This window comes from Acanthisitta chloris, unplaced genomic scaffold (genome assembly GCF_000695815.1).
Source record: "Acanthisitta chloris isolate BGI_N310 unplaced genomic scaffold, ASM69581v1 scaffold4911, whole genome shotgun sequence".
In the NCBI taxonomy this organism is placed as follows: Eukaryota; Metazoa; Chordata; class Aves; order Passeriformes; family Acanthisittidae; genus Acanthisitta; species Acanthisitta chloris.
The window spans coordinates 129,762-154,556 of record NW_008656371.1 but is presented as its reverse complement, the minus strand read 5'-3'; the positions used below and the strand labels follow the sequence as shown (position 1 = coordinate 154,556).

At 39.7% G+C, this 24,795-nt stretch overlaps 1 protein-coding gene across 1 annotated transcript in view; it reads left to right on the top strand.

Moving 5' to 3' along the window:
• Positions 1–6,659: 6,659 nt before the first annotated feature.
• Positions 6,660–24,795, top strand: part of CNKSR3 (CNKSR family member 3) — a gene marked incomplete at its 5' end in the record, with an annotated part of 108,671 nt that continues 90,535 nt past the window's right edge. The window contains 6 exons of the mRNA XM_009084289.1: positions 6,660–6,823; positions 13,605–13,807; positions 15,131–15,218; positions 18,241–18,282; positions 20,105–20,224; positions 21,983–22,042. Of these exons, the coding sequence (XP_009082537.1) occupies positions 6,660–6,823; positions 13,605–13,807; positions 15,131–15,218; positions 18,241–18,282; positions 20,105–20,224; positions 21,983–22,042 (677 nt within the window). The remainder of the gene's footprint in view (positions 6,824–13,604; positions 13,808–15,130; positions 15,219–18,240; positions 18,283–20,104; positions 20,225–21,982; positions 22,043–24,795) is intronic.

Sequence of the window (24,795 nt, the reverse complement as noted above, 5' to 3'; positions counted from 1 at the left end):
TGATGTTGAACATGCATTGCATACTGCTGTGTGAAGAATCACTCCTTTAGTGCTTGTTTGGACCTGTTAGATACTTGCTTTTGTTGGCCTTCTGTAATTGCTGTGTTGGAAGAGACTATATGCAATCAGTTTTCTTTCTGTTTTCTCTGTGCCACTTGTGGCTTTATAGTCCTTTATCATGTCCTTCTCCTTCCCAAAATATTTTCTTCTGTAATTCTTATTCCATGTCTACTTAGTTTCCTGATAATATTTCATGAGGAAAACATTTAGTGGGTTTTTCTGACTTTTGTAGAGAGAGGTCTTGCTTTACAAGCCTTGTGGAGTCTTGAAAGGGTTCAGCAAGCTGCTTTGAGTCTTGCTGAACATACTTCATGATTGTGAAGTGTTAAAGCTTATGGTTGTCCTCAGATTTACAGTCTGGACCATGATAATGGGTACTGCCAGAATGGTCTCAATGAGTGGCTTTGTAGGGAAGATTGATTAAAAGTGTAGCATAATGCAAGGCCTGTCAGTCTGAGATTGCATCTATACTGAGTGACTAAAGATTCAACACAGTCTCTGTAGATCTTTTAGTCAGGATAGTTTACAGCCCAAATTTACCCACCAGTTACAAGGCAAAGCTTTCATTTTTGTATTCTAAAGAAGCTAAGGGATTTACGTATGGATTTGAATGGTATGAATGGATTTATTTTGAAGTAACATGAATACATCTGTACGTAGCCTGTTTTTCCAGGCTAAATATATTAGTTGGAAGTACTGAAAATAGGAACATGTTGTAAAAGCCTCTGTGCAACTGTCAGTCAGAGGGGATTATAGAGGGAACAGTAAAGCACTCATTATCAAGGTTGAAGACTTCACCATTTCCCTCTGTCCTGCTGTGACCTTCATGAGAGCTGTCCTTTGCATCCCTACTGGCAAATAGAGCCCAGCAATTTGCCTGGTACCATTCTGTGTGATGGGAGAGACAGACAAGAGACTTCTGTACTGTGCTGGCTGTTCTAGGTAATGCCTATCCTCCTCAAATCTATACCTAATGCCTGGTGAGGCAGCAGGTTGTGCCTGCTTAACTAGGATGCAGATATTTAAACAGATACATAGAAGAGTTGCTTACAGTTGACTACATGAGAACTTATTTTATAAACAGATTATTTATAAGCAGATTTTTTGCTGCTGATAGTAAGCAGTTCTTGCCCTTTTAAGTGATTGATACTTCAGATAGGGGCAGTGTTATGAGTAACTGAAATTACTTGGGAGTTAAAAATGGAATGAGGAAGTCTTTTTATCTTTGTACTAGATAATAATACAAAGATCTCTTTAAGTTTTTTGTTGTTTTTCCTTGGCAAACTAAGACCTTTGAGCTCTTTTCTGGCTCCTAAAAGTGGCTTACATCAATCAATAACTAAACTTCTGTTTTGAAAACTTATGGAAAGATGAATCCTGAAACATTTGATAACTAAGAAACAATCAGGCACGTGAATCCAAAATTGTCAGTTTTTACCTAGGTGAAAATTATTTTTGAAGTAAGTTTCCACTGACTGCTCTGTATTTATTTTTTATCGTCCTTTTAAAGGACCTTGAATTCCTTTGTTAAAGTCATCCCTGGCTCTGTTTGTCTGTAGTATTGCAGGAGGAGAATGGTATCTGTCGTGTTACAGTAGAACAACCTTCCCACTGTGTTCTATATTGAAGAAAACTATTGTATATTTGTTTTCTTCTCTTTGAACTTTTCAATTTATTTCTTTTCACCCTGTACCTGCCCTACTGAACTGCTTCAGCTTTTCACAGCTGCCTTGCAGACCCTTGTTCTTTACTTTCTTTTGCCTTCTCAGGTTCATGCACTTATGAAGTAGTTTTAGTCTTTACTCTTTCTAGTATTTGTTTGCTGCCTTGGTTCTCTCCTGCTTTTTCTTTGATTAATTTCCTCTAGTCCTGGAAATGGAGGAAATAATGGGAGGAAGCTATCACAATAATGGTTATAAAATGATGTGGAATATAAATGATAGTATAATGGCACATACCATGGACTACATCAAAGATTCTCATAGAACTGATGATTTTGAAAAGCATTTGAAGGTGATATATGCAAGGAATCTTTGGATACTAAAACCAGCAACTGAATAGACCCTGAAGAGGAGATCAGAGTAAGAGTGACTTTGTTAGGTGGGAAGGTAATTTTTAAGGTGATGAGGCAGAAAAGACTTTGGCAGTCCCACCTAAACAGCTATCCAAATTTGAGGGAACCCCTCAATAGTATGAGGGCTGTAGTTGAACCTTGATGCTACCCTGAGACACCATGTGCTGCCTGTTCGTTAGTCACCCAACAGAGAGATGATGATTACATGATCATAATAATAAGGCTTTATTTCCTTGAGACAGTGAGCAGTGATCCCCATGGTAGTGTTAGGTGAAGGAAAATGTCTTGTACTTACGAGTTCTTCTTCTGTTCAAGTGTCTCGTGCTTCTCCCACTTCCTTGTGTCACATTTATGAGCTATCCTGAGAATCTGTTCAAGTTCCTGCTCCCCTTTCTCTTCCTTTCTCTCTGGGGTAACGCCCCTCTGCCCCTGCCATGTTAGAGGATATAGAATGTGGTCTCACAAGAGTGAGGAGTGAGGAAGAGTGGGATGGTGGGAGAAAAGAAAAGGTGGTGAGTTATCTGGTTTTGGACTTGTGGCTGTAATACAATAGTTAACTGGGTTTTATTGCTTTATGGTAGGTAAATTATTTGGTCATGTCCAACACAGAAGTTGGGCAAAAAGCATTAAACTACTTAATGACTCTACTCATAAAACACACATCTCCTTCTCAGGGAGTCAGATGTGTCATTGCTGAATGGCTGACATCTATTAGCAATAGAAATGTTAATTCTTTCTGAATAGTAAGCTGATAGTTATGGCTTAGATCCAAGTGTTCCTCTTAACTCCCTCAAAGTTGTTTTTATTTCCCCCCTCAGTTCCCATACAAAATAACTTTCTCAATCTTGGAAATAGACTGAGATTGGTATCAGTGCAAATCTGCAAGTGTAAGCTCTGTCCTAATGTTTTTGCATGAATGCAAGGTATTGAATGTCTTCTGGGGTGCTTTGCATGGTGGTTATTTTAGACAGAAAAGTCTAGACAGTTCTTAGGATCTATTGCACATCTCTACACCTGCCAAAATTTGGAAGGGAGTTTTGTTCAAGTTACACTCCTGTTCCTCAGAAGGGTTCACACAATACCAGTAATATTAACTAGACTAGTCTCTGTCTCTCTCCCTCCTCCCTGTCCCTCCCCCAAAAAATCACTACTACTGCTGTAAAACTTGAGTAAGATTTCCCACCTTCCATCATTCTTGAATGGTTATGTAAGTAGAAAGGACCTTCTTTTGTGCATGGTTCTGATGTACATGCCAGAAGTAATATAAAGATTTCTCACATGCAGTTGAGACAAATGATTTTTAAACACACTTTGGGCATAAAATCAATGGATTAGATTTCAGAAGGGCTCTTCAGTGGATAGAGGAAATAAATACAGATTTTTCCAATGTCAGGGTCTTAATTGTATTTTTTTTTTTAAAAAAGAAGCTACTTTCTTGCTTTAACCTGCTAATATTGTACTGCTGAAGCTGACATAGCAAGTAAGAAGATGTCTTTCTAAGTAATGTAGACTTGCTTTTGTTTAGTTTTTAATTCATCCAAGTTTCTCAGAAATATCCAGACATTGCTAATGGGCAGTACCAAGTGTCTGTACGGCTCTGAAGTTCATGGAGAAAATACATGGAAAGAACACAGATGATTCAAAGAAGGACAAGATGACCAGTTGATATAGATTACCAGTGGTGTTTGAATGCTGACTTTCAAAACTTAAATATTATTAAAATGTATTGAATCAGGTTATGAGTCCTTTCTCCTTTCCTTCTTGGAGAAATAGGCTATTTTTTCTAGTTTTGCATATGATGTTTAAACATGTAATTCATATGATAGAAAATTAAACAACAGGCAATAAATTTGGTTGCAGTCTCAGTTAAGATGTTTAATATTTTCCCATATGTTTCTTAGTTTAAAAAAAAAAATAATTAATGTTAGTAAGCTCATTTTAAACGATCAGTGCCATGGGTGTGTGGATCTGTCTTCACTTAATGGTTTGCATATTTTTGGTCACTTAAACTTAAATACATGTCTAGCTGAGTGGCTGTGCACTGTGTTGGCTATTTTGAGTCAATATTTGTGCTGTGTTGTAATATTTTATTTTATAAAATATAATCTTATGGTGTGATTGTAAAAGTATTGTTTTTAAGAACTCTTACTGAAAAAAATATTTGAGGTAGCTGTTGAAGGTTTAATAGAACTTCCAAGAACAGGCATGAATTAAAAGAAGCACAGACAAACTGAAAGCTGTAGCTGTATTTTTTGGGCAGAATATATACATTTGTGAGTCCCCATGTTTTAGCATAGAATGAGGATTTAGAAAGTTGAGTCCACACACAGAAAGCATAGTAGGCAAAAGCAACACTGCATCAAACTTAAAAACTTCACTGTATATTGAATGTCGTGATGTGTTTTAGGTGTTTATGTAATTTGTAATGGAAGCTGTGGGCTTACAATGGCAAATGATGGGAAACAGTGGTCTGCAAGGCAGCAGTAAAAATTGGGAATGCCAAATATGCACACTGTATGTCAGCCTTGGTTGAGAATTTGTTTTGAAAAAATAAATTGTTAAACAATGAAGGCCAGATATTTTTATTATTTTTCCTGGGAAAAGAGTTTGCATAGCTTAAGGGAGAATTTAGTGCCTGTGGGAAAGAGAACACTGGGCTCAATTTTCAAAATTCTGCAGTTTTGCCAAGACAGATGGGAAGGAACAAGAGTGTACCCCAAACAACTGTAGCCCTGGGAGACTCTGCTCATCTTGCATGGCAGGATTTCTCATTCATAATTATGCTTAAAAATCAAGCTGTGCACGCTGGTAGTGCTGCCTGGGGAGGAGTCAAGATTGTTCAGCCAGATGTTGATTTAGTGCAATAATTAAGCTAGCCCGGGTCTTGTAAAGGGGTGCCTGTCTTACTTGCTTCTGGGTGAGTGTTGAAAAGGCAAGGGATGTGTGTCAAGTCAGCCTGTGCCTTGGAGAGTCCAGCATCTGCAGATCTGCTGTGACCCGGCGCGGCAGGGGAGCAGTGATTGCTCTGCTGCTGATATGATGTAAGTTTCATGTGACTCACAGAAACCCCCTTGTGATTTCTGTCGAGTGTTTTCTTGGCAGTAGAGTGTGCTGGGAGTGCTTGTTTTCTAGGCTGCTACTGCAGCTCCATGAGTGGAAGAACTGAGTGCTGGTCTTTTGGCTCGTTTCTTTGTAGTTCAGGATGCTGTTCGTGTTTCTCATCTGCTGCGTTTGACTTCCTGTCCATCTCAATGGTTTCCTTTTAAACCAGCATAGTGGATAAACATCCTTTGTAGAGCTAAAGGTTCAGTTTTTAAAAAACCCTGAATGGTGAAACAATGTACCTATTGTGGATGATACAAAGTAGATGCTGAAAGTATAATCTGAATTTTTGCTCATGTCAACTGTTTTCAATGAATGTTGTATATTTCTATAAAAGGGGCTGTTCTGTTTGCTCTAGCCAGCATGTTGAAGAGGAACAGAGCATCAAGAGTGCTGTGTCATCTTTAAAATAACACATCCATCCAAATTTCCTCCCCAGATTGTTGCTGCTCACAGGATCTTTAATGACAGAGGAAATGAGCAGAATACACAAGAAAACAGGATTAACACATGAAGTTTAGTTAAATAAGATCAAAACCAGAAACCCTTTCTGTAATCACTGGGGAAAACCTACTCTAGAGAACAGAAGAATAGAATCACATTTTAAAGTGAGCATTTGGGGGATATTGCTGGGACAAAATACTCTCAACTGTTTTAAAAATACTTCTAGATAGAAAAATGAATTAGATTTCTTATTGGTGTGTGTTGTTGATCCTTAGCAAGGGGAAGAAATGTCTGCTTCAGGAAGCTGCAGGGTCTCATAAATCAAGGGAATAATGAGACTTGAGCCAAACATAATTTTGATTGTTTTGCCTTTGATTTTTCCATTTTCCTCTCATCATTCTTTCAGCCCCCTTATATTTAAGTGGATGGGGAACTGCTTTTGCTTCTTTGCTTGTTTAACTAGGTTGTCATGGTTTAACTCCTTCCCAGGCAAGACCAGCACACTAGGCTTTGGGCAAGATCTTTGTTCTTGCCTTGCCTTGGATTTTTTTTTTTTTTTTTTTTTTTGATCAGTTGTTATATTTTGTTGTTGTTGCTTTGAATGACCATCAGCTGTTTGGGTTACCTTGACAGCTGAGTCTGTGCATGTCCCGTAGTCACTTTGCCCATGCAGACACCAAAGACACATTCTTACCTGCTGAGCTTGATCCATAAGGAGCAAGCAGGTTATGCGTTGACTTAAATAACCTAAAGATGCACATAACTTGTGTGTACTGTTTCTGTACCCTTGTGCTACAGCCTCAGTCACACTGCAAGTTTCTTTCATAATTTGGGATTGTATAATGTGTGAACTTGCAATTTCTGCCTTTTGCAGGATGGCGGATGTTTTTTTGTTTCTTTCTGGGTTTGATTGTGAAGAAGGGGAAGAAAAGACAAGTTTCTAACCTTGTCCCCTTCTCTCTCTTTTGTGTTTTGGCAGGCCTGGATGATTGCCTGCAGCAGTATGTCCATAAATTTGAGCGGGAGAAGATAAATGGTGAACAGCTGTTACAGATATCTCACCAAGACCTTGAAGACTTGGGAATCTCACGGATTGGACACCAGGAACTGGTTCTAGAGGCTGTGGATCTCCTGTGTGCACTGGTTAGTTAAGTGGTGAACAGATAAAGAAAGACAGAATTCCTTTTTGGGGTTAATAACCAAGGCGAGTCCGATGAAACCAGAATACCTTTGTCTCTTGCTTTCTGTTACAAGTCATGGTAAATGAAAACATAGCTATTTGTTTAATTCTTGCAAGTTTTGTATTTATAGCTCTTTAATGTTTTTGTGATAAGAGGCAACTTGAATTCATTTGGCGGCACTTCTAAAGGAAGAAGTTGTCTGAGTGGCATTGTTAGGTCTTGTGACTCCTTTTAGTGAACTGAGTGATTAAAATTACTAGAGTAGAGTGAATTTGTCTTAGAAGATAGAAGACATACTGTTAAAGTGAAACAAGTTTAGAGCAATTTTGTAGCGAGCATATGAAATGAAGACAAATTAATTCTTGAGTGATTTTTGCTACCTCGGTTACAGTCTAGTCGAACACTCATTAGATTCAGGACTTAAGCTGTTCCTTTGTCTTACTCCTGGTATCTAACTGCAGGTACTTTTAAAACAAACACTCTGAAAAAATAAATATGTTTTGGATTGTTTTGTTAGGGCAGGCTTTATTTAAAAGCCATAGTTTGGACACAGTGTTGAAGATGTTTGATGTAACACAATGAATGAGCACCAGAGGTATATATAATTACATTAGGGGGCAGGGTGGGAAAGCCTGCCTGATGATTTCTTGGCCAGCACTGGCCCATCATTAGGCAAGGCTTGCAGCACTGAGCATACTCCTCTTAAAATGGAAAGTCTTTATTGCCTGTGCGATATGTGCAGAGAGTTGCTACAAGGATTGTTCCAACTCCATAACCAGTAATAAATTGGATAGCCTGTACTGAAAGAAGCATGTTTAATGAAATCTCTTCATACACTCTGAAGTGTGTCCCAAGAGTTGCGCTTACATTTGCTCTTATTTCCTTTCTGTATTTGATCTATCAAAAATTTGTAACATCTAACTTGAAAATCTAATAGAAGAATGTAACTAGAGTGAAGTGCCATTCATATTGTGGGAGGAGATAGTCTGTTGGGCAAGTGAAGGTGCCTGGTGAGTTAGTAAATGTACTGTGGGCTATATACAGTCCTGACTGAAGTAATCTATGTGGCAGTCCCCCAAAGGCACTTTTTTCTTCTTTTAAAAATATTAGAATAAAGTGAACAAAGCTGGACAACTGCCAGAACCTAAAGCTGTGTTTTATCTCCTACAATTTCCTTCTAATTTCCTTTGCAGACAAAAGTTTTGACCTCAGACCCATTTCTGGAAATCCTTTGTGAAATACAGCTCAAGTTAATGTATTAGACAGATATTACATATTACAGCTGAAATGTCCTTGTTCCCTTTCTAAGAGGTAGGAGGGAGAATTTCTGTATTTTAGGTATGCCCTTTGCCGCCTTCTTGATGTCCCTTCCCTTGAGTCTTTGGAATTGTATAAAATCACTATTGATTTTGTTTCCAAGGGGACACTAAATTCTAGTGACAGCCAATTTTTAATTTTGCTGTCTCTTTTTGTATGAGAGAATCAAGGTTTCCTGGTTCCACCTGTATTAGTTCTTTGAAAGTGGTAATGTTTATTGATATCACTTAGTGGATGTTTTGAGTATGTACATGTGCATATGGTGACATTTCCCTAACTTTTGGGGCCTTCAAAGCAAAGGAACTAGTTTTTTTTGCTTTATCTCTTTTAGATTTTTTTTTTCCCCTCCCTTTCCTCCCCACCATGCTATTAGCTCGCCCTGTGGAAATGAGGCATTGGCTGGGCCAGCCTGAGGTCACGTTTTGAAAGTTGTCGTTCTTGGCAGATACAGGCTGAGGTGGGGGTTTTGGTGGTTCCCCAGTCCTGGAGTTCTAAAGAAGAACTTCCCTTTTTATCTAGTTCTGCCTTGGCAATTTTCCAGCTGAGCTTCCTTCATATCAGTGCTTTGCTTTGCTCACACAAGAAGAACACTTGCAGCTCTAAAGGCAGAGGCAGGTGTCTTTGGAACATCTTTCTCCTACAGCAGCTCTTTTCAGGCAATCACCATACAGACTTCTGTTCCAGCTTTAGTAGATCAGTTACAAAAATAGTGTGAAGGTAGCCGTTGAGAAAGGACACCAAATACACCTGGTTTTTTATTTAGTTTTTATAAGGGTTGTGTACTATTTGTGGCAGTGCCAAGCTGAAAATATGTCTGCAAGTTATAGTGTGAGAGAGAAATTGATACTTTTTTCTCTGCTGCTTTGGTGTTGAAGCAGTGTTCCCTCATCTCCTTATAGCAGCAGGAGAGTGTGTGGACTGGGATAAAAAGTGAAGGTTTCCTCTGAGCACACATTTATGTTGCTCTCAAGCTGCTCAAATAGAGTTTTCTAGACAGGTGGTGAAGACTTTTATTTGAGGAATTTAGAGGGTATATCAAAGAAACTGAACTCCCCAGAGGGGAATGCCTCCATCTTTTTGTCAGTAGTATTTGCTTGGTTGGGAAAAGGGATGAAAAAAGACATTTCTTAGTTGACCAAAGTATTTTGGGAAGGGGGAAAACGTATGCATAACTATGCTTTTTAAACCACGAAAGCAGGGACAGGGATCCAGAAAACAAGCTTTTGGGGGCTTAATGTGGAGATAACAATGCAAGCACTAAAAGGAAATGATGCAAATAATTTTGATTTTAATGTGTTCTTTGGATTTGATTTCTGAATATTTTCCTCCACTCTATGGTGGGACAGTTTGGAAGCAAAAAAAGCAGTGGATTTTTCTTGAGGTTACAATGAACACAATACTGATTTTAACCATTCTTAAAAAACCCCAACAAACCTCCAAAGAAGCAAGCCACAGAGCTAAAAGAGCATAGTCATACCTTTGATAATTTCACTGGTAGTAATGTTCTGCCAGTATATTTGCAGTGCAACAAAATACATCATAACGTAAAAGAAAACACGCATGTATCATGACTTATCTTTGAGTGGCTAATCTTATCAAAGGACATCTGTGCACTGCCTCATAAGATTTCAGTTTTCTAATGGTCTCAAATTTAGTTCTGTTTATTAGGAAATTTGTGACTCCAAAGTATTCTTTATACTGCATTTTTGTTAAAAAGAAAAAAGTGTAAGAATGAGTGACTGTGACAGTACCTTATGTTAACTCTGGTATTTCTATAGGCGTGCAGTGAGATAGATCAGCTTCTGAGTAGGCATTCAGTCTGGTTTTATTGATCCCACCTCCCATCCCCTTCCGAGCAGGTTTCCAGTTGGACCAGCCAGCAGATCCAGCTCACCGCACTATGCCACGTGAACGTCGGGAAGGGATTGCTGTCCCTGGGCAGTGGCAGAGCTCTGCATCAGCCCAAATCAGCTCTGACACAACTGCTGTGCTCTTTTGACTTCCATTGGCTGATTTTTTTTTTTTTACAGTGTTTGTGGCTGCCTGACTTTGGACTATTAGTTGGTCAATGTATTTCTCATGAAATATCATGGAGTTTAGAAAGAGCATGCTGTTATGCTCATGTGCTCTCTCCTGCACGTGTGGGTGCTGCCTCTCTAGCCCTGCGTGTGGTTGCCCAGGTTAATGAGTAACAGCATGGGAATGTTTGACAGTGGGTGCTCTTGACCGCTGGCTTCAGCCTGTGTTTTGATTAAAGCAACTTTGATGTTTTAAATCGGGAGCAATAGGAAAATGTAACCTGTTCTTTGGTTCATGAGCAACATCTAAAACCTTTTGGTTGCTTAAATAATAATTTCTTAAACATTGTGGCATCAGTCCTGTAGAAGTACTTCAAGAAAAGCCTGATAAGCTCTGCTCTTCAACTGTGTGTCACTGTGAAAGGTGTTTGGTGTGCTGCCACAATATCAAAATTCCTATCTGTCCTGAACTGGGGCTACAGTTCTGTGACAAATTAATCCAAGTCAGCTGCTGCCTCCACCCAGTCCTGTCCTCTGATTAGTGATCTTTTATGCTTGTGCTCACCTGACCCTGATGTGAACTACTTCAGGGAGCTAAACCACACTACGATAAAAAGGGATTAGATTTCTTTGAATGTTTTAGTTCCCCAAACTAGCCCTCCCCATAGACTGGATGCTGAAAGTGAAGGGGCAGAGAAAGAGCAGGAATAGGAGGTGGTGTATGAGGTGGTCAAGACAGTGACAGCTTGGATAGTAGCATTGCTGTATCTGGTGAAGTGACACAATGCTTTCTGTGTATTAGAGCAAATGGGTGAGGAGAGGTGATGGGTTGTGATGACCCGTTGTTCCTGGGAAGTTCACACCTCAGGGCTTTTCCATAGTTGGATAATTTGATTTCCTGGTACTGAAGAGCTGCATCCTCCTCTTCGTGCTGGATAGGCATAGTGCTTAGCCAGGACCTTTCCTAGAGCACAGGTTTAGATATCTCTGGTGCACTCAGTAGACTCTTTGGGGGAAGTAGTAGGAGAGCTTAACGCAGTGACTGTTAGAGCTTGGCTGTGGTGTGCTCTTGATAGTCTGTTGGAGAGACCAGTTGCATTTATGAGCTGGAACCCGTACATCTGCAAATGTACTTAACTACAAGAAATACATCAGAATGATGCTCTTGTAGTTGGTGTTCTTTTCATTGTTGTTTTTAAAATTAAAAGGTGGTAAGTTCACACGTGACAGTGTGCAAGTAATTTCATGTTGTTTAGTAATCCAAATCTTTCCCTTTCTATGATCCTGGAAAATTTGAGGATATCCTTTGCTGTTGCAACAGTGGCATTTTTTACAATTGGACATATCCTCTCAACTCTTATTCCTGGCTGCATTTTAAGGGTACTTCCTTGCCAGAAGCCCTGAGGGGCGAGGAGAGAGGCTCTTGTGTAACTTACACCCACTGGGATCTTATCCATATGAGGTAGTAATGTATTAAAGGTAGCTCAGTAGCTGAAACCTCTCCATAAGCTGATGTGTTTCTTTGGATCAAAGGCTCTGTCTCATCTTTTGTGAATTATTTAATCTAAAATATTCCAGCCTCTTTAATGGATGCTTGACTGCGGAGGGAATGGAGCCACAAGCCAGCAGTGTGCCCTGGCAGCATCCTGGTGTGCATTAATGGCAGAAGGAGGGAAGTAATTATTACCCTACTTGTCACTCAGTAGTCTGCGTGTGCCCCCTGCCCCCAAGTACAAAAAAGATGTGGAGAAGCCAGCGCAAGCTCACTGGAGTGCTGTCCAGTTTGTCAGGGCTGGAGCACTTGCCCATGTGAAGTCTGGGACTTCTTCAGCCTCGGGAAGAGATGCCTCCAGGGAGACCCAACAGCAGATCCATTGGTGGGGAAACAGCAGAATGAGAGAGCTGGGCTGTGCATGGCAGGAGGATGAGACACTTTGGGCAGAAGTTGAAATAAGAAGTGCAGGCTGGACATAAGGCAACAGTTTCTTATTCTTAAGGACAGTCAGACAGTAGATCAGGCTGCCCAGAAAGGTGTAGTCTCTGTCCTTGGACGTTTTCAAGACCTGACAGAATAAAATCCTGAACAAGCCGCTCTGAGCTCACAGCTGAGCCTGCTGTGAGCAGGAGGTTGGTCTGAGACTTCTGGAACTCCCCTTCAGCCTGGGTATTGCTGTGATCCTGAGTTGCAGGTATTGGCAAGCCCTGGAAACCTGGAATTGAATGGAATTAAATTTTTGTTTTAGTTGGTTTAGGTTTTTGAGTGGGAGAGGAGGAACAGTAGATAGTATAGCTGGCTAAACTATGGAACTTGGAGATTGGTTGCAAGAATCTGCAGCAACAAAAGAATAAAGGCAGGACTTTCTTTGTGGGTTTGTGTGTGGGTTTTTGTTTTGGTGGGGTTTTTGTTTTGGTGGTGTGATTTAAGTGGTTTTTCCCCCCCTTTTTCTTAAGAAAAATAGGATTTTTCATTCTAAAAGAGCTAAGCCTTGCCTGGGAGTAAATTTCAGAAGATACCCACAGAGGTTTTACAAGTCAGGCTAACTCATAAAGGCAAAGATAGCTACATACTGCTGCATAATTCAAACATTTGCACACTGATATCAAAAAGAAGAAATTCTTGATTATAAAATCGAGTTGCCTTCAGAAGAAATGTAGTATAGCATTTCTGACGTGTTTAGAACGAGATGATTGTTGTGTTAAACAGTTGTGTTTTAATCTTATAGAATATGGTTTGGTTGTATTTGAATTTATAAAGTTGAAGTTATGGGCAAGACTTAGATACTTGTTATAGGTTGTGTAAATTTTGTAAAGATGCTGTTGAATGAAAAATATGATGTCTAAAAATGGTTTTAATTACTATGTGTAGTGTTAACTCTGTCCTCAAACTTGCAAGTAATTGCACTGCTGTAGTCAGAGGAGCACAGTTACTAAAAATTTGTAATCCAAATATTTACTCAAGCTTTTGATTGCAAAATGACATTTGCTTCCTGTTGTTGTTTTTATCTTTTGCCAGATTTAACTTATCTTTATTTGTGAATGAAATGTTACTTCAGTGTTTATGTACCACAATATAGAAGACATTTTAAGAAAAAACAGTGTTTGCTTTTCTTTAGCAAGAAGACAAACAATCCTGTTACAAGTAAATGGCATCTATTAGGACACTGGGATTTAATTCCACTTGAGAAGTGTCCTCAAATCTCATTAATATCAGAAACTGAGGGGGTTTGTCAGCCACAAAAGGATTCTTTGGTGACTGTAGTGTAGAACAAATAATAGAAGGTATTTTTTCCAAAAAAACCCAGAAGAAAATTGTGCAAATCCTCAGACTTTTCATCCCATATGAGTTTGGTATAATAAATAGGAGAACTCAACAAGGAGATTTATCAAGCTTAATAATATTTCTTGCAGAACTATGGCCTTGAAACAGACAATATGAAGAACCTGGTTCTCAAGTTGCGAGCATCGTCCAACAATCTGCAAAATTACATCAGCAGCCGTAGGAAAAGTTCAAATTATGATGGAAATACCTCTCGCAAGCCCCCCAATGAATTTCTTACTTCTGTGGTAGAGCTTATTGGTGCTGCTAAAGCCTTGCTTGCATGGTTGGACAGGTAAGAATAAAATCTTTGTTTTAATTTACTGCTCTAATGATTTGCTTCTCTTTGTAAGGCAATTTCTAGATGCTTGGGTATGAAGATCTTCTTGATCTCACTCCTTTTTTGGTGTTGTCAGAAGGCCTCTAGTGCACAAATTTAATCTTGGGTGTCTGTTCTTGCAATTCTGCTCTTGTTAAAACCAGTAAAATTGTTAAAATTGCACACAAACTGGTATTTATAAAAGCAGGAGTCTTCCCTTTGAGGTCAGTTTCTCATACATGTGACTTCTCTCCTTCCCACATTCTAAATTACTTGTCATTGAGAGGTCCCTTTCTAAAAGAATCTTTAATGTTCTGAAATCATAGCCTTAGCTATGTGATTTGAAAACTGACCAGTGGGAGAGATTCTCCTTCTGCCTGTTTTGTTTTCTTTTTGTTTTTCTTCTTTAATCCTTTTTTTGTCTGAAAAGAGCCACAGTTGTTTTGTGACAACTGTAGCGGGTCAGGTGCTGGCAGGGATGCTGTCCATGATAACAGATGAACATAAATTCTCAAACCCCTTCTTAGCTTTTCTGACAAGGAAAGTTAGGATGAGAACTGCATATGGATCAGCAGCAAGGAGGAATTTTATCCTTTATTATCCCTGTTCTCATGAAAGGAATTGGTTAGTGTCCAGGCAGTGACATTAACAGCTTAACCCTCTTGCCTGGTCCTCTTCTCTCACCCTGTTGCTGGCAGCTCACCCTAAATTTCTTCTGCAACTCACCATCAGAAAGATTGTTGACTTGTCTGTTTCCAAACCTGCTGGGGTTACTTCTCACCCCTTTTCTAGCTCTTGCAGATGTCTGGAGGGTCTGAGGTGGGGTTACAGGCTCTAAAGCTGCCCTGCCTATAATGAGTCTTCTCGAAGTCTCACTGCACCTCTGTTTGTAGAATGTGAAAATCCATTTGTCTTTTAGAGAATTGGTTTTTTTTCTTTGCCCAGTGAGAAAGTTACACATCTACTCACTGTCAAACACAAGGGTGTGATTTTTACAACACAGTGTGATTTGACTTGGGTTTGCAGCTGAGAGAACTGTACTTTTTAAAGCTAACCGTTTGTTCTGGTTCTGCTTTCTGAACTTGCTTACCACAGGTCTAGACATTTACCAGTTTTGGTGCAAGGATGGAGCAGCACCATGCAGTCAGGAATGCTTATGTTGTAATGCGTATGTGTATCCTCACACCTGTGTGAATGTCAGAGTTGCAGTGCTTACTCTCATATGCTCTTTCTTGCTGATAAGGTAGGATGGAAGAAGGCCAGTCCCTTCAACCTAAGGGGAATTTTCTCTTGTTGCAGGACCCCATTTACAGGTATTGCTGACTTTTCATCAATGAAGAACAGAATCATTCAGCTCTGCTTGGACCTCACTACTACTGTTCAAAAGGTCAGCTGATTTCTTTTCCTCTTTGCTTTCCAAAAGGGAAGGAAGGGGGGTGGCAGTGTTTGGGGAAGTAACGTGTTCTCTGAGTGCTAATGACAGGCAGATTTGGAAATGAGAGCTTATTTGAGACTTTGAAGGTCCATGAAGGTCAGATTTAGCTGTCCATTTTGCTGAGTTGTGGTGAGTTTTCTGTTGTTCCACTTGCTCCACCATTTAATTACCAATTTTGCTGTTGCTGGATATATCTTAAGTGCCTGCAGTTTAAAGGCTACTCAGACTTTCTTGTGCTTTACTAGAAAGAGAGTTAGTTATTTAAATAGTTGGTCTGCATACTAAGATTTTTCATGTTCTAAACAACATGTTGAAAAACAGTTATTGGTGCTAACTGTAAAAAAAAAATATAAAATTACTTCATTTGTTTTTACACCTATGCTTGCAGACTCCTCAGGTCTTGTCCCATACAGAGTGTTTTAGCCGTCAGATGGGCAATGTTCCATGTTATGGAAGGAGCTGCCACCTTTATGATGCAAATCCTGCTAGCCAGGCTCCTGCTGCCTACACTTTTGCCTAGTGCTAAACCACAGTATTTTTCAAAACTTGAATTTATCAGCTGTGTGATGAGTACTTGTAGAGATAGTAGCTAATAGGACACATAGCAACTGTGGCAGTCCTGGCAAATGGCATATTTTTGCTCTCTGAATAATGCTGCTTGTCTTTTGAAACTGTTCTGAGTGTGCCTCTGCTTTGGCTGTGAAGCAGTGTGTGCACACTTGAGTTACAGCCAAATTTGCTCATAACCATTACCCTGTGGCCATTTATTGTTCAAACTCTGAAGGCCATCCCATGACATGTGTGATTCCATGTTGAAGGGATGATGTCAAAGGACAGAAACATCCTGTGAGTTGTCAGGCTATGATGACACACAATTATATCAGTTGTATCATTGTGAAAGGATAGTGTCTGGGTACTGTAAGTTCTAAGGTGCACAGGTTTGGCCTCCTGCTGGATGCCCTTCTTGTTTGGGCACTGCATGTACAATTGCACAAAGTCAGCGATTTACAGCTACAGATTTGCAGATTGTGCAGAAGAACAGTAAGCATTTCTAGCAGCAGATGGTGTTCACCTGGGAGTGCTACAGGAACTGAGATATGAGATTGCTGAACTGTATTAATAAAACTACTAAAAATGGTGTCTAAACTTTCATTTAAATCAGCCTTTGATGGTAAGGGAATGGAAGTTGCTGAATACAACCCTGGCCTTTTGAAAAGCATCAGAGTACTTCTCTGCCAATTTGATATGAGCTATAATAAAGAATGGGATTGGTGCATGTGAAAAATGGGGAAAGAAGCAGTACTATTTTGTGCTAGGACATGGCACATATATACTAGAACAGACTGAAGCAGTCCACTGGTGTGGAAAAGAGAGATACAATTGAAAGTCTTTAGGTTGGTTTTTTGACTTCAAAAGTATTTCTTATTAGGGAATAGAGTATAGGAACAAATAGTTAGTTCTAATAGTGGAGAAGAAACCAAAGTGGCTCTCATGGAACCAGTGTGGCTGTGTAAAAGTCTGTGAGTAATAAAGGCAAATGCAAAAAGATTCCAGTTGATTTTAATGATAGCTATATAGATTCAAGCACCAGAGTTTGCTCCACTAAAAGTTCTATGGCAAACTTTAAGGTTAGAATAATTATCAGCGTAAATGAAGAGGAGCAGAAAGACTTTGCAGTTTGAGCGGCTGAGCTGCATGATGCTAGGTGATGTTTGCTATTGATGCATGCAGATGTATTTAGCAGAGAAGAGCAGGAGACAGTCTTGCACAAACTGCTCCAACATATGTGCTTTCCACAGCTGCAGTTCTTCATGAACTGCTCCAGTGTGGGTCCCTTCCACTGCGTGCAGTCCTTCAGGAACTAACTGCTCCAAGGTGGGCTTCCCATGCGGTCACAGACTCCTTTAGGCATCCACCTGCCTAAAGGACCTGTGGGGTCCTCTGTGGGCTGCAGGTGGATCTCTGCTCTGCTGCAGATCTCCATGGGCTGCAGGGGGACAGCCTCTCTCGGGCTTGGTGTCTGGGGAGTTGTTTCTCTCACAGATTCTCACACTTCTCTCCTGATGCAACTGGGGCTTTTTTTTTCCACTCTTAAACCTGTTATCCCAGAGGTGCTGCCACCATTGCTGATCAGCTCAGCCATGGTCAGCAGTGGGTCCATCTTGAAGTCTGCTGGCACTGGCTCCATAGGACACAGGGGAAGCTTCCAGCAGCTTCTTTCAGAAGCCACACCTATAGCATCCCCGTTACCAAAATCTTGCCGTGCAAACCCAATAGAAATGTCAAGGGCTAATATCTTGAAATTTAAGCTTGTTAAAATGCTTGGGAGTTTTCTCCTTGTAGCTACCGTAAATCTTGTTTCATTATTTAGTTGCTGTTTTAACTTTTTAATCTGAGAATCTAATACCATTCTCTACTTCAGCTTTTCTTGCAGAAAACAATGACGACTTCTGTAGTTTGTTACATGAACTTGTTTCAGTTCAAAGACTTTTGTACCTGGGCTGTGTAAAGAATGCTTTGTGTGCCGTCCTCTGGCCTTCAGGAATGTCATCGATAGCATACTTTAAAAAACCCAACACTTTCCATTCTATTTTTAACAATATGTTTTAGATCCATTTTGATGCCTGGGACAAGGGAGCACCTGAGTCCGGTTTTATCAGTGTAAGGCAAAGTCGTGTGCCAGCCTTCTGAGAGTCTAGTTTTATTGTGTAGGGTTCTACTTTTCTGGAAAAGTCAGCTGCTGTAATTGAATCCTATGTTCTCCTACTTTTCAAGGTTTATTATTGCTTTCTACCAGGCCCAGAAAACAGTTGTTTAACAGTACATTTGAGCCCTACTGGATGAAACTAATCTGATTAATCCTTGCAGCATGAAGAACTCTATTTCTGTTCGAGGTTAAAGTGGCAGTTCTGCAGAGTTGTCAGAGATGATGTGTTTACTGGTTAATGTAGGGCTTTTGTTCTTTTACTTTTAGGATTGCACTGTGGCTGATATGGAAGATAAAGTCCAGACTGTAGTAAGTACATGTTTTTGTTGAAACTTGGCTGTCTGCATTCACATTTATTTCAGTTGTGTCTATGCTGATCTATTGTCAACAGCTATCCAGTCCCATGTGTACATGCAAGCAAACGTTATTATGGGTTGTTTTGTGTATATTCTTTACTGTAGAGAGAATCAGTGAAATTTGGACAGATGGGTAGTATGTGTAATAGCACAGCCAAGTATTCCTTAAAGTTTCAGTGCACAGCTATTTTTCCAAGAGAATTTAGACCTCAGATTTTTAAGGGAGGAATATTACTGCAGAATGATCATAGGCTAAATAAACCAATTATGCTTGTGAAGTGTACTTAGTGCCTTAATAAGCAGATGCTATGCCTTATGCTGCTTCATGTAAAAGATCTGCCCTGCCACAGAGCTGGAGTTCTGTTTCTGATCATATTTGAGCATGAGTTTTTAGGGTTGTTTGAAGCAGCCTTGTGACCAAATGAGGAGTGTAATGGAATGCTTTTTATATTTTGTAACAGTTAATCATCGCTTCCTGCTTTTGACATGAACCAGGCTGTGCTCTTTGATAAGCCCTTCCGCTAGCTCAAAGATGCTTAGGAATTTGGTAGCACAATAACTAAAAATAATTTTATCCATAAATAATGAGACCACGTAAAAGGGAGTTTTCTGCATCTTTCTTTTTCCATTTGTGCACACCCACTCTGGAAGTAGGTATTGTTGTTTGGAATTCCCTTGTTTGAGCAGTTCCTCACATTCACACTTAAACATTGTTTTGATTTATTTTATTGCTGCTCTATAAATCTGACGTAAAACAAACCAGAAAATGTTGGAACTATTGTTTCCAGGGACCATTGTAATCCAACTCGATGTCTTCCTACGACATAGCTCCCCCATCCTGAAATTAGATATGTCTGCTTTGAAGGATTCAAAACCCCTGTGAAAGGTGGCTTACCTTGTTGGTTCCCAAACTGTTCATAACGAACTACTGTGCTGTGTACCCATCCTCTCTCCCCTTTCCTTAAAGCTTTTCTAACCTACTTTGAGTTTCAGCATTGATTCAGTTAATATCAAGGTGGAAAACATACTGTGGGAGGGAGTGAAATTTGTGAGTGTAGAGAGGGCACGGATTTTTTTCCTTTTTTTCCTTTTTTTTTCTTTTCCAAGTTTAATTTGCCATTCTGATAGTTAAATATTCTACAAGGTAAGGACATTCCTCCGCCAGCTTTTCTGACACACACACAAGGTCAGAATTAGTCGTTAGTTATAATGTTGGCTTAGGATCAGTTATGTTTTGGTCAAAAGGAAATATGAACCTTGCCTGCGTAAGCATGCCAGAAGAGTTCAGTTCAGAGGCACAGTGGAAAGAAGTGCTGCTGAAAGACTTAAGTGCTAGATGTCCTACCTTTTACTGTAGAGCTTTGTGCAGATAAGTCACATCGCTTTTGTGACATATGGCCAGTTTTATTCTCATAGAAAAAAAGTACAATTTGAAAAACTCTCAATTGTTACCACAAGGAATAATTAAAATGTTTCAAGATTTTAATGGTTTGTATTTGGTTAAAGCAAACAAACCCAAAATTTTTTTGATATTTTGTGTGTTTAGTTTTTTACATGTGTCAGCATCTGTTAGCAATGGTGAGCTGGCAACAGTGGAAACAGGTTGTTTGTTGGTACTGTGTTACAGCAAGACTATAAACATGTTGTGAATAGATCTATACAAACGAATCTTCTATTTCAGTGTTTTTAGAAGTCATTTCCTTTGCATGTTTTGAAAACAGAGGAGGAAGCCAGAGAGAATTTTTCTAACTGTTTCTAGTATGTTCTCATTGTAGGCCAAGACTTTAAATGGTATTTGTGATAAAGCCATCCGATCAGCTACAGATCCATTGATGAGCCAGTGTGCCTGTCTGGAGGAGGTTCATTTAACCAACATTAAACCTGGGGAAGGCCTGGTAAGCACTGATTCCGGAGTGTCCTGATGTCACCAGTGTTTAATAGGTGGTCTTGTGAGCCAATGCATTTGTGTGTGTACAGTAAGATTTTTCAAAATTGGTAATAAGATGGGGAAAAGAAAGAAGTGTGAGGGGGAACTCTAAAGGTTAATTGTCAGGTGGTGTGCTGGAGTGGCTGCCAGAGATGGGTATGCAGGTTAATAGGTTTGATCCCAAATACAATTCTTTATGGTAAGCTGTTGAAGATTTGTGTCTTATCCAGGATATTGGAGAATTTACAAATTCTTGTGGAATTAGTATTTATTTTTGCAGGTTGCCTTAACTTACTGTTTGTCTAAGGGGGGGCTGGGGAAAGGAAAAGGTAATGAGACATTGTGTTTTGAAAGATGTGTTTTTATGTATGCTTATAGCAACACTGAGAAGAATATGATAGTTTTTGAGGTTTGCTTGTTAGCAGGAATATAAGAACTTTTTAAATGGTCAGTGGCCGTGTAACATTACTGACTCTTGTTTGTTCAGTGGATCCTGCTTAGCTGAGTACTGGTTATGGGAAACTTGAGTTTGAAATCTTAGTGGATTTTCTGTCTAGGCAACAGGCACGTTAGAATGAGTAGGAGGGAATTTAAATTCTTAAGTGTGTTTGTATTTACCCCCTGACCCCAAAAGCAGAAGAGATGAACACTTTTAGAGAAAGCTGTACAGTTTCACTGGGCTATGTAGTTTTACCTAGGACACTGCATTTGACTGGATCAGTCATGCATTCTTGAAATTATGGGGACCTCTTTGTTAATGCACAAGCTACCACAAAGCAGTCAGTCTAGCTTGGACTAAGTAAGAAATGAAGAGGTAGGTGCGCACAATTAGATACTGACAAGCAAACAGGGAAGGAATTGGCTGGAGAGGAGGGGGTCAAAAAAATCTTCTGTTTTTTTCCTTGTACTTTTATGCAAGTGTGGTAATGTCAGGCAGATAAGCTTTCTGCAGCTCCTGAATAACATCCAGTTCTGTACAGCTCAGTTTAAGTGATTTTACCTACAGATGAAGATAAGAAAAGTAGATAAGTATTTGTATATAAATGATGAAACCAATGTACTGGTCACTTCTTGTGGGGAAAACTATGTAATTATAGTTAGTAGCCTGTATGTGATTTTTAATTTGGTGTTCTTATGGTCAACACCCACTTTATGTGAATTTTTCCTTGCATTCACTCAACATTAATATCCAGAGCTGCAAATACTCTGCCAGAGCTTTTACTGCTTATGTAAGCATTGTGGTTGTGAGGCAGTCTGTATACTGACTTGCCAAGAGAAGCTGTGAAAGAACATGTTGGCAATATTTGTACCCCACCTGTATAAGTGTGCTTTGTATGGAAAGAACTGGTGGCCACCTAGTAAAACCTGTCATTCTCTAGTACAGACTGGGTAGTACGGAAATTAAGTTCTGTTAAAGGCCAAAGACTGACAAGACAGCAAAACCAGCAGTGTTTGGTATTACCAACCATACAGTGTCTATAAATCACATTCCATGTATTAGATGCTTTAAGTCATTGTAAATAATATAATTAATTGCTGCAAAAGTGATCTGTGAAGAAGTTTAGAGTGTTGTAATGTTAGACCACACACTTTTCTAGGGAAAATATGTGAATTGTTAAGAGGCTTTAATAATGTCATGATTCTGTTGCCAACAATTGTTTAATCAGATAAGTTATGTGGTTTGTTTTGCCTTTAAACTTGTTTTTCATTTTTTCCTGCTATTTAGGGAATGTACATCAAATCAACTTATGATGGATTGCATGTAATTACTGGAACTACAGAAAACGTAAGTGAAGTAAATGTAGATGAACTCAGTCTATCTGACAGTAGCTTTGAGTTAGACTTACTACTTTTTGTTGGTTTACATATGGCTTTCATGGTATTACTGCTTTAAATACTGTGTGATGCATCGCTTGTTTATCCACAATTTGTAAATATTTTGTGTCTGCATGTTTCACTGTTAGTCTAATTAAACCAGTTTGAGCAAGTACATGAGCTAGTTCAAATGCTTGGCATTAAAATAATTGCTTTAATAAGTTACTGTATCTGCTGTTCTCAGCCCTTATGGTATCTTGTTTAACAAAGTCTTGGACGTATTTGCTCTCTGCTGGCAAAGGCAATCTCCCCTAATGGGAACATTTAGGTGGTAGTGTGCTAAATTCAGTAATGAGTAATGAAATCAATGAGCTGTCCCATGACAAAATTACCTTGCAGAGTAAAAAGACCATGAAAAAGTAAGTCTTTAAGAGTGGTCAGCTGGAAGGAAATGGTTGGCATGATAAGCAACTGGTTTTTGCTGCAGGTGGTTGCTTGTTTTATTCTTACACTGTGAGTCCTTTGTAGCTGAGACTTTATTGAAGGTTTCTGGGCAGCCACTGAAGGAGTAGACCTCTGGCTAGCAGCTGAGTCTGGCGTGTGATGCTGTGGTGTTGTCAAACATGCTGCTCTGCAGGATCAGTGGCTGAAAGAAAAAGGAGCAGAGAAACTTGGCTTTTACAGCAATGCCTTTTTTTGTGAATAGGAAAGAACCAGTGGTTCGAGTTGTTCCCCTGCCAAGTCCAAGGGCCAGAGAGGAAAGGGTGGAAATCTGCTTGCAGTTCAGAGTGAAAACTGAAGGCCTTTATAGTTTTTACGCTATTGTTCTGGCATGAGTGTTTATAGGATCTGCCACAGAGACCAAGTCCACTTTGACAGCAATTTCAACATCCGATAAATGTGAAAGAATGTAATGTTGACTGCTGGCAATCTGCTTCTGCATGTAGATCTTATTTTGGAGTCCAGGAGTGGGGCAGTATTCCTTCTGTAGCTTTGAGTGTTGACCTAAATATCTGCTTTTTTTATCAACATTCATTCTTTTTTTGGGGAAACTCCTTCCTTTGGAGCAACAGGACTTGACAATTAACTGAGAGATCTGCAAACAGCTGACATCTTTATGGTGGCATGGTACTGTTTTCGTGACCAAGACTGGGTCTTAGCTCAGTTTGCTTGCTAGGTTTGGAATGGTATTTTAGTAGCCAGATCTGTTGTGTGGGATTGCAGTGGAATTACAGGCCTAAATTGACAATACTGTAGAGTGGACGGACTGGGAAATCTGGTCATCCAGAATACTGTAGAGTGGACGGACTGGGAAATCCAGGCATTTGGTGCTGGTCATCCAAGAGGATTCCTGAATTGTGCCATCTTGCTTGTGAATTCCCGTGTCACGTTGGCCTAGTCTAAACTTTGCTCTTTCCTCTGTTCTCACAGTGCTATCACAGTGTCTGCACTGTGACCTGGCACTTGTAGGAGTGCTCTGTGCAAGGGTCCCCCAAGCACCTGCAGGGCAGGCTGTTGACTACCCAAAGGACAGCTTGAAATGAGCTTTGTTTTCTACAAACTTGACTTTGGCCCAGCATTTTTTTCATGATCTTGGTTGACTCATATATACCCAGCCTTCCACAGAGGCATTTCCTCTCAAAGGAAGCAAGAAGACAATGAAGAAATGGGGGTTACTCATGATAGCTGGAGACTCCCACAAATTCCCCCATGTTTTCTTCCCTTATTATGCTGTTTATTCCTACAATTCTTTCTCATAACAAAGTTAATTGAGCTTTGAAGGTGTGATGAGGTGAAGGGAGTCCTTAATCCCAGTGCTTAGTTCTGAAGTCACTAGGAAGAGCTGGCCTGCTGCCAGGTGGTTACTCATGGGGCGAGGGGAAAGGGAGGACAAGTTGTCCTATGACCAGGGTGCAATATATACCAAGGTAGTATGCTGGTGTGCTTTGGGTGTTGTCAAGGCTGGTCAGAGTGGGTGTGTTATATCAGTGAGAAGGTGTTTTAGTAATTGCAGTAATAGCTGCTGCATTGCACCAGCTGTTGATAAATCTAGATATTGACACAGTAAGCTGTTCCTTGCTAATGGTTCCCCAGAGTTTAGGTTTTATTCCAAGAGAATTGTAATTTAAGGTGTATTATTATTAGGTAAGTATTTGAAAAATACCTATCTATGCACACTTGATGTGTGCAAACATATCTTTTTATCTGTTGACCTCGATGATGCAGGCAAGGTAGTTTCACATTGAACTTGGAAGCTTTTATTTACATTAGGAAACAAAAAGGGCAAGTGCAATGGATCTGTCTTGAGTATTGAAGGGGTTTTGGTCCTTTGTTCTGTACATTCAGTCTTATTGTATTTTTAAAAAATCAGTATACATTTATTTGAAACCTGTTTGATAGCTGCTATGTTATGGCAGAACTCCTCCTCAGTCCTCTCCCACTTGTCTCTGAAACCATAGTGCAAACTGAGGCACAAGAACAGTGGAGAGTGTCCCATGACTTAAGTACAATTTGGCCTGTGACAAATGTAGGCTATGCCTTCTCCCTTCCCCTGTCGTTCCCCCAGTATAAAGTACAAATAATTTCACGGATTCATTTGCATTTCTGATGTCATCAGCAGGTGTAATGTGTGATCTAGCTCTGTGAAAATTATCTATACTGAAAAGTATTGCTGATGCAACCTTTGACTTGGCTTGGTGGGGATTCTTATAGGAGGGAAGAAAC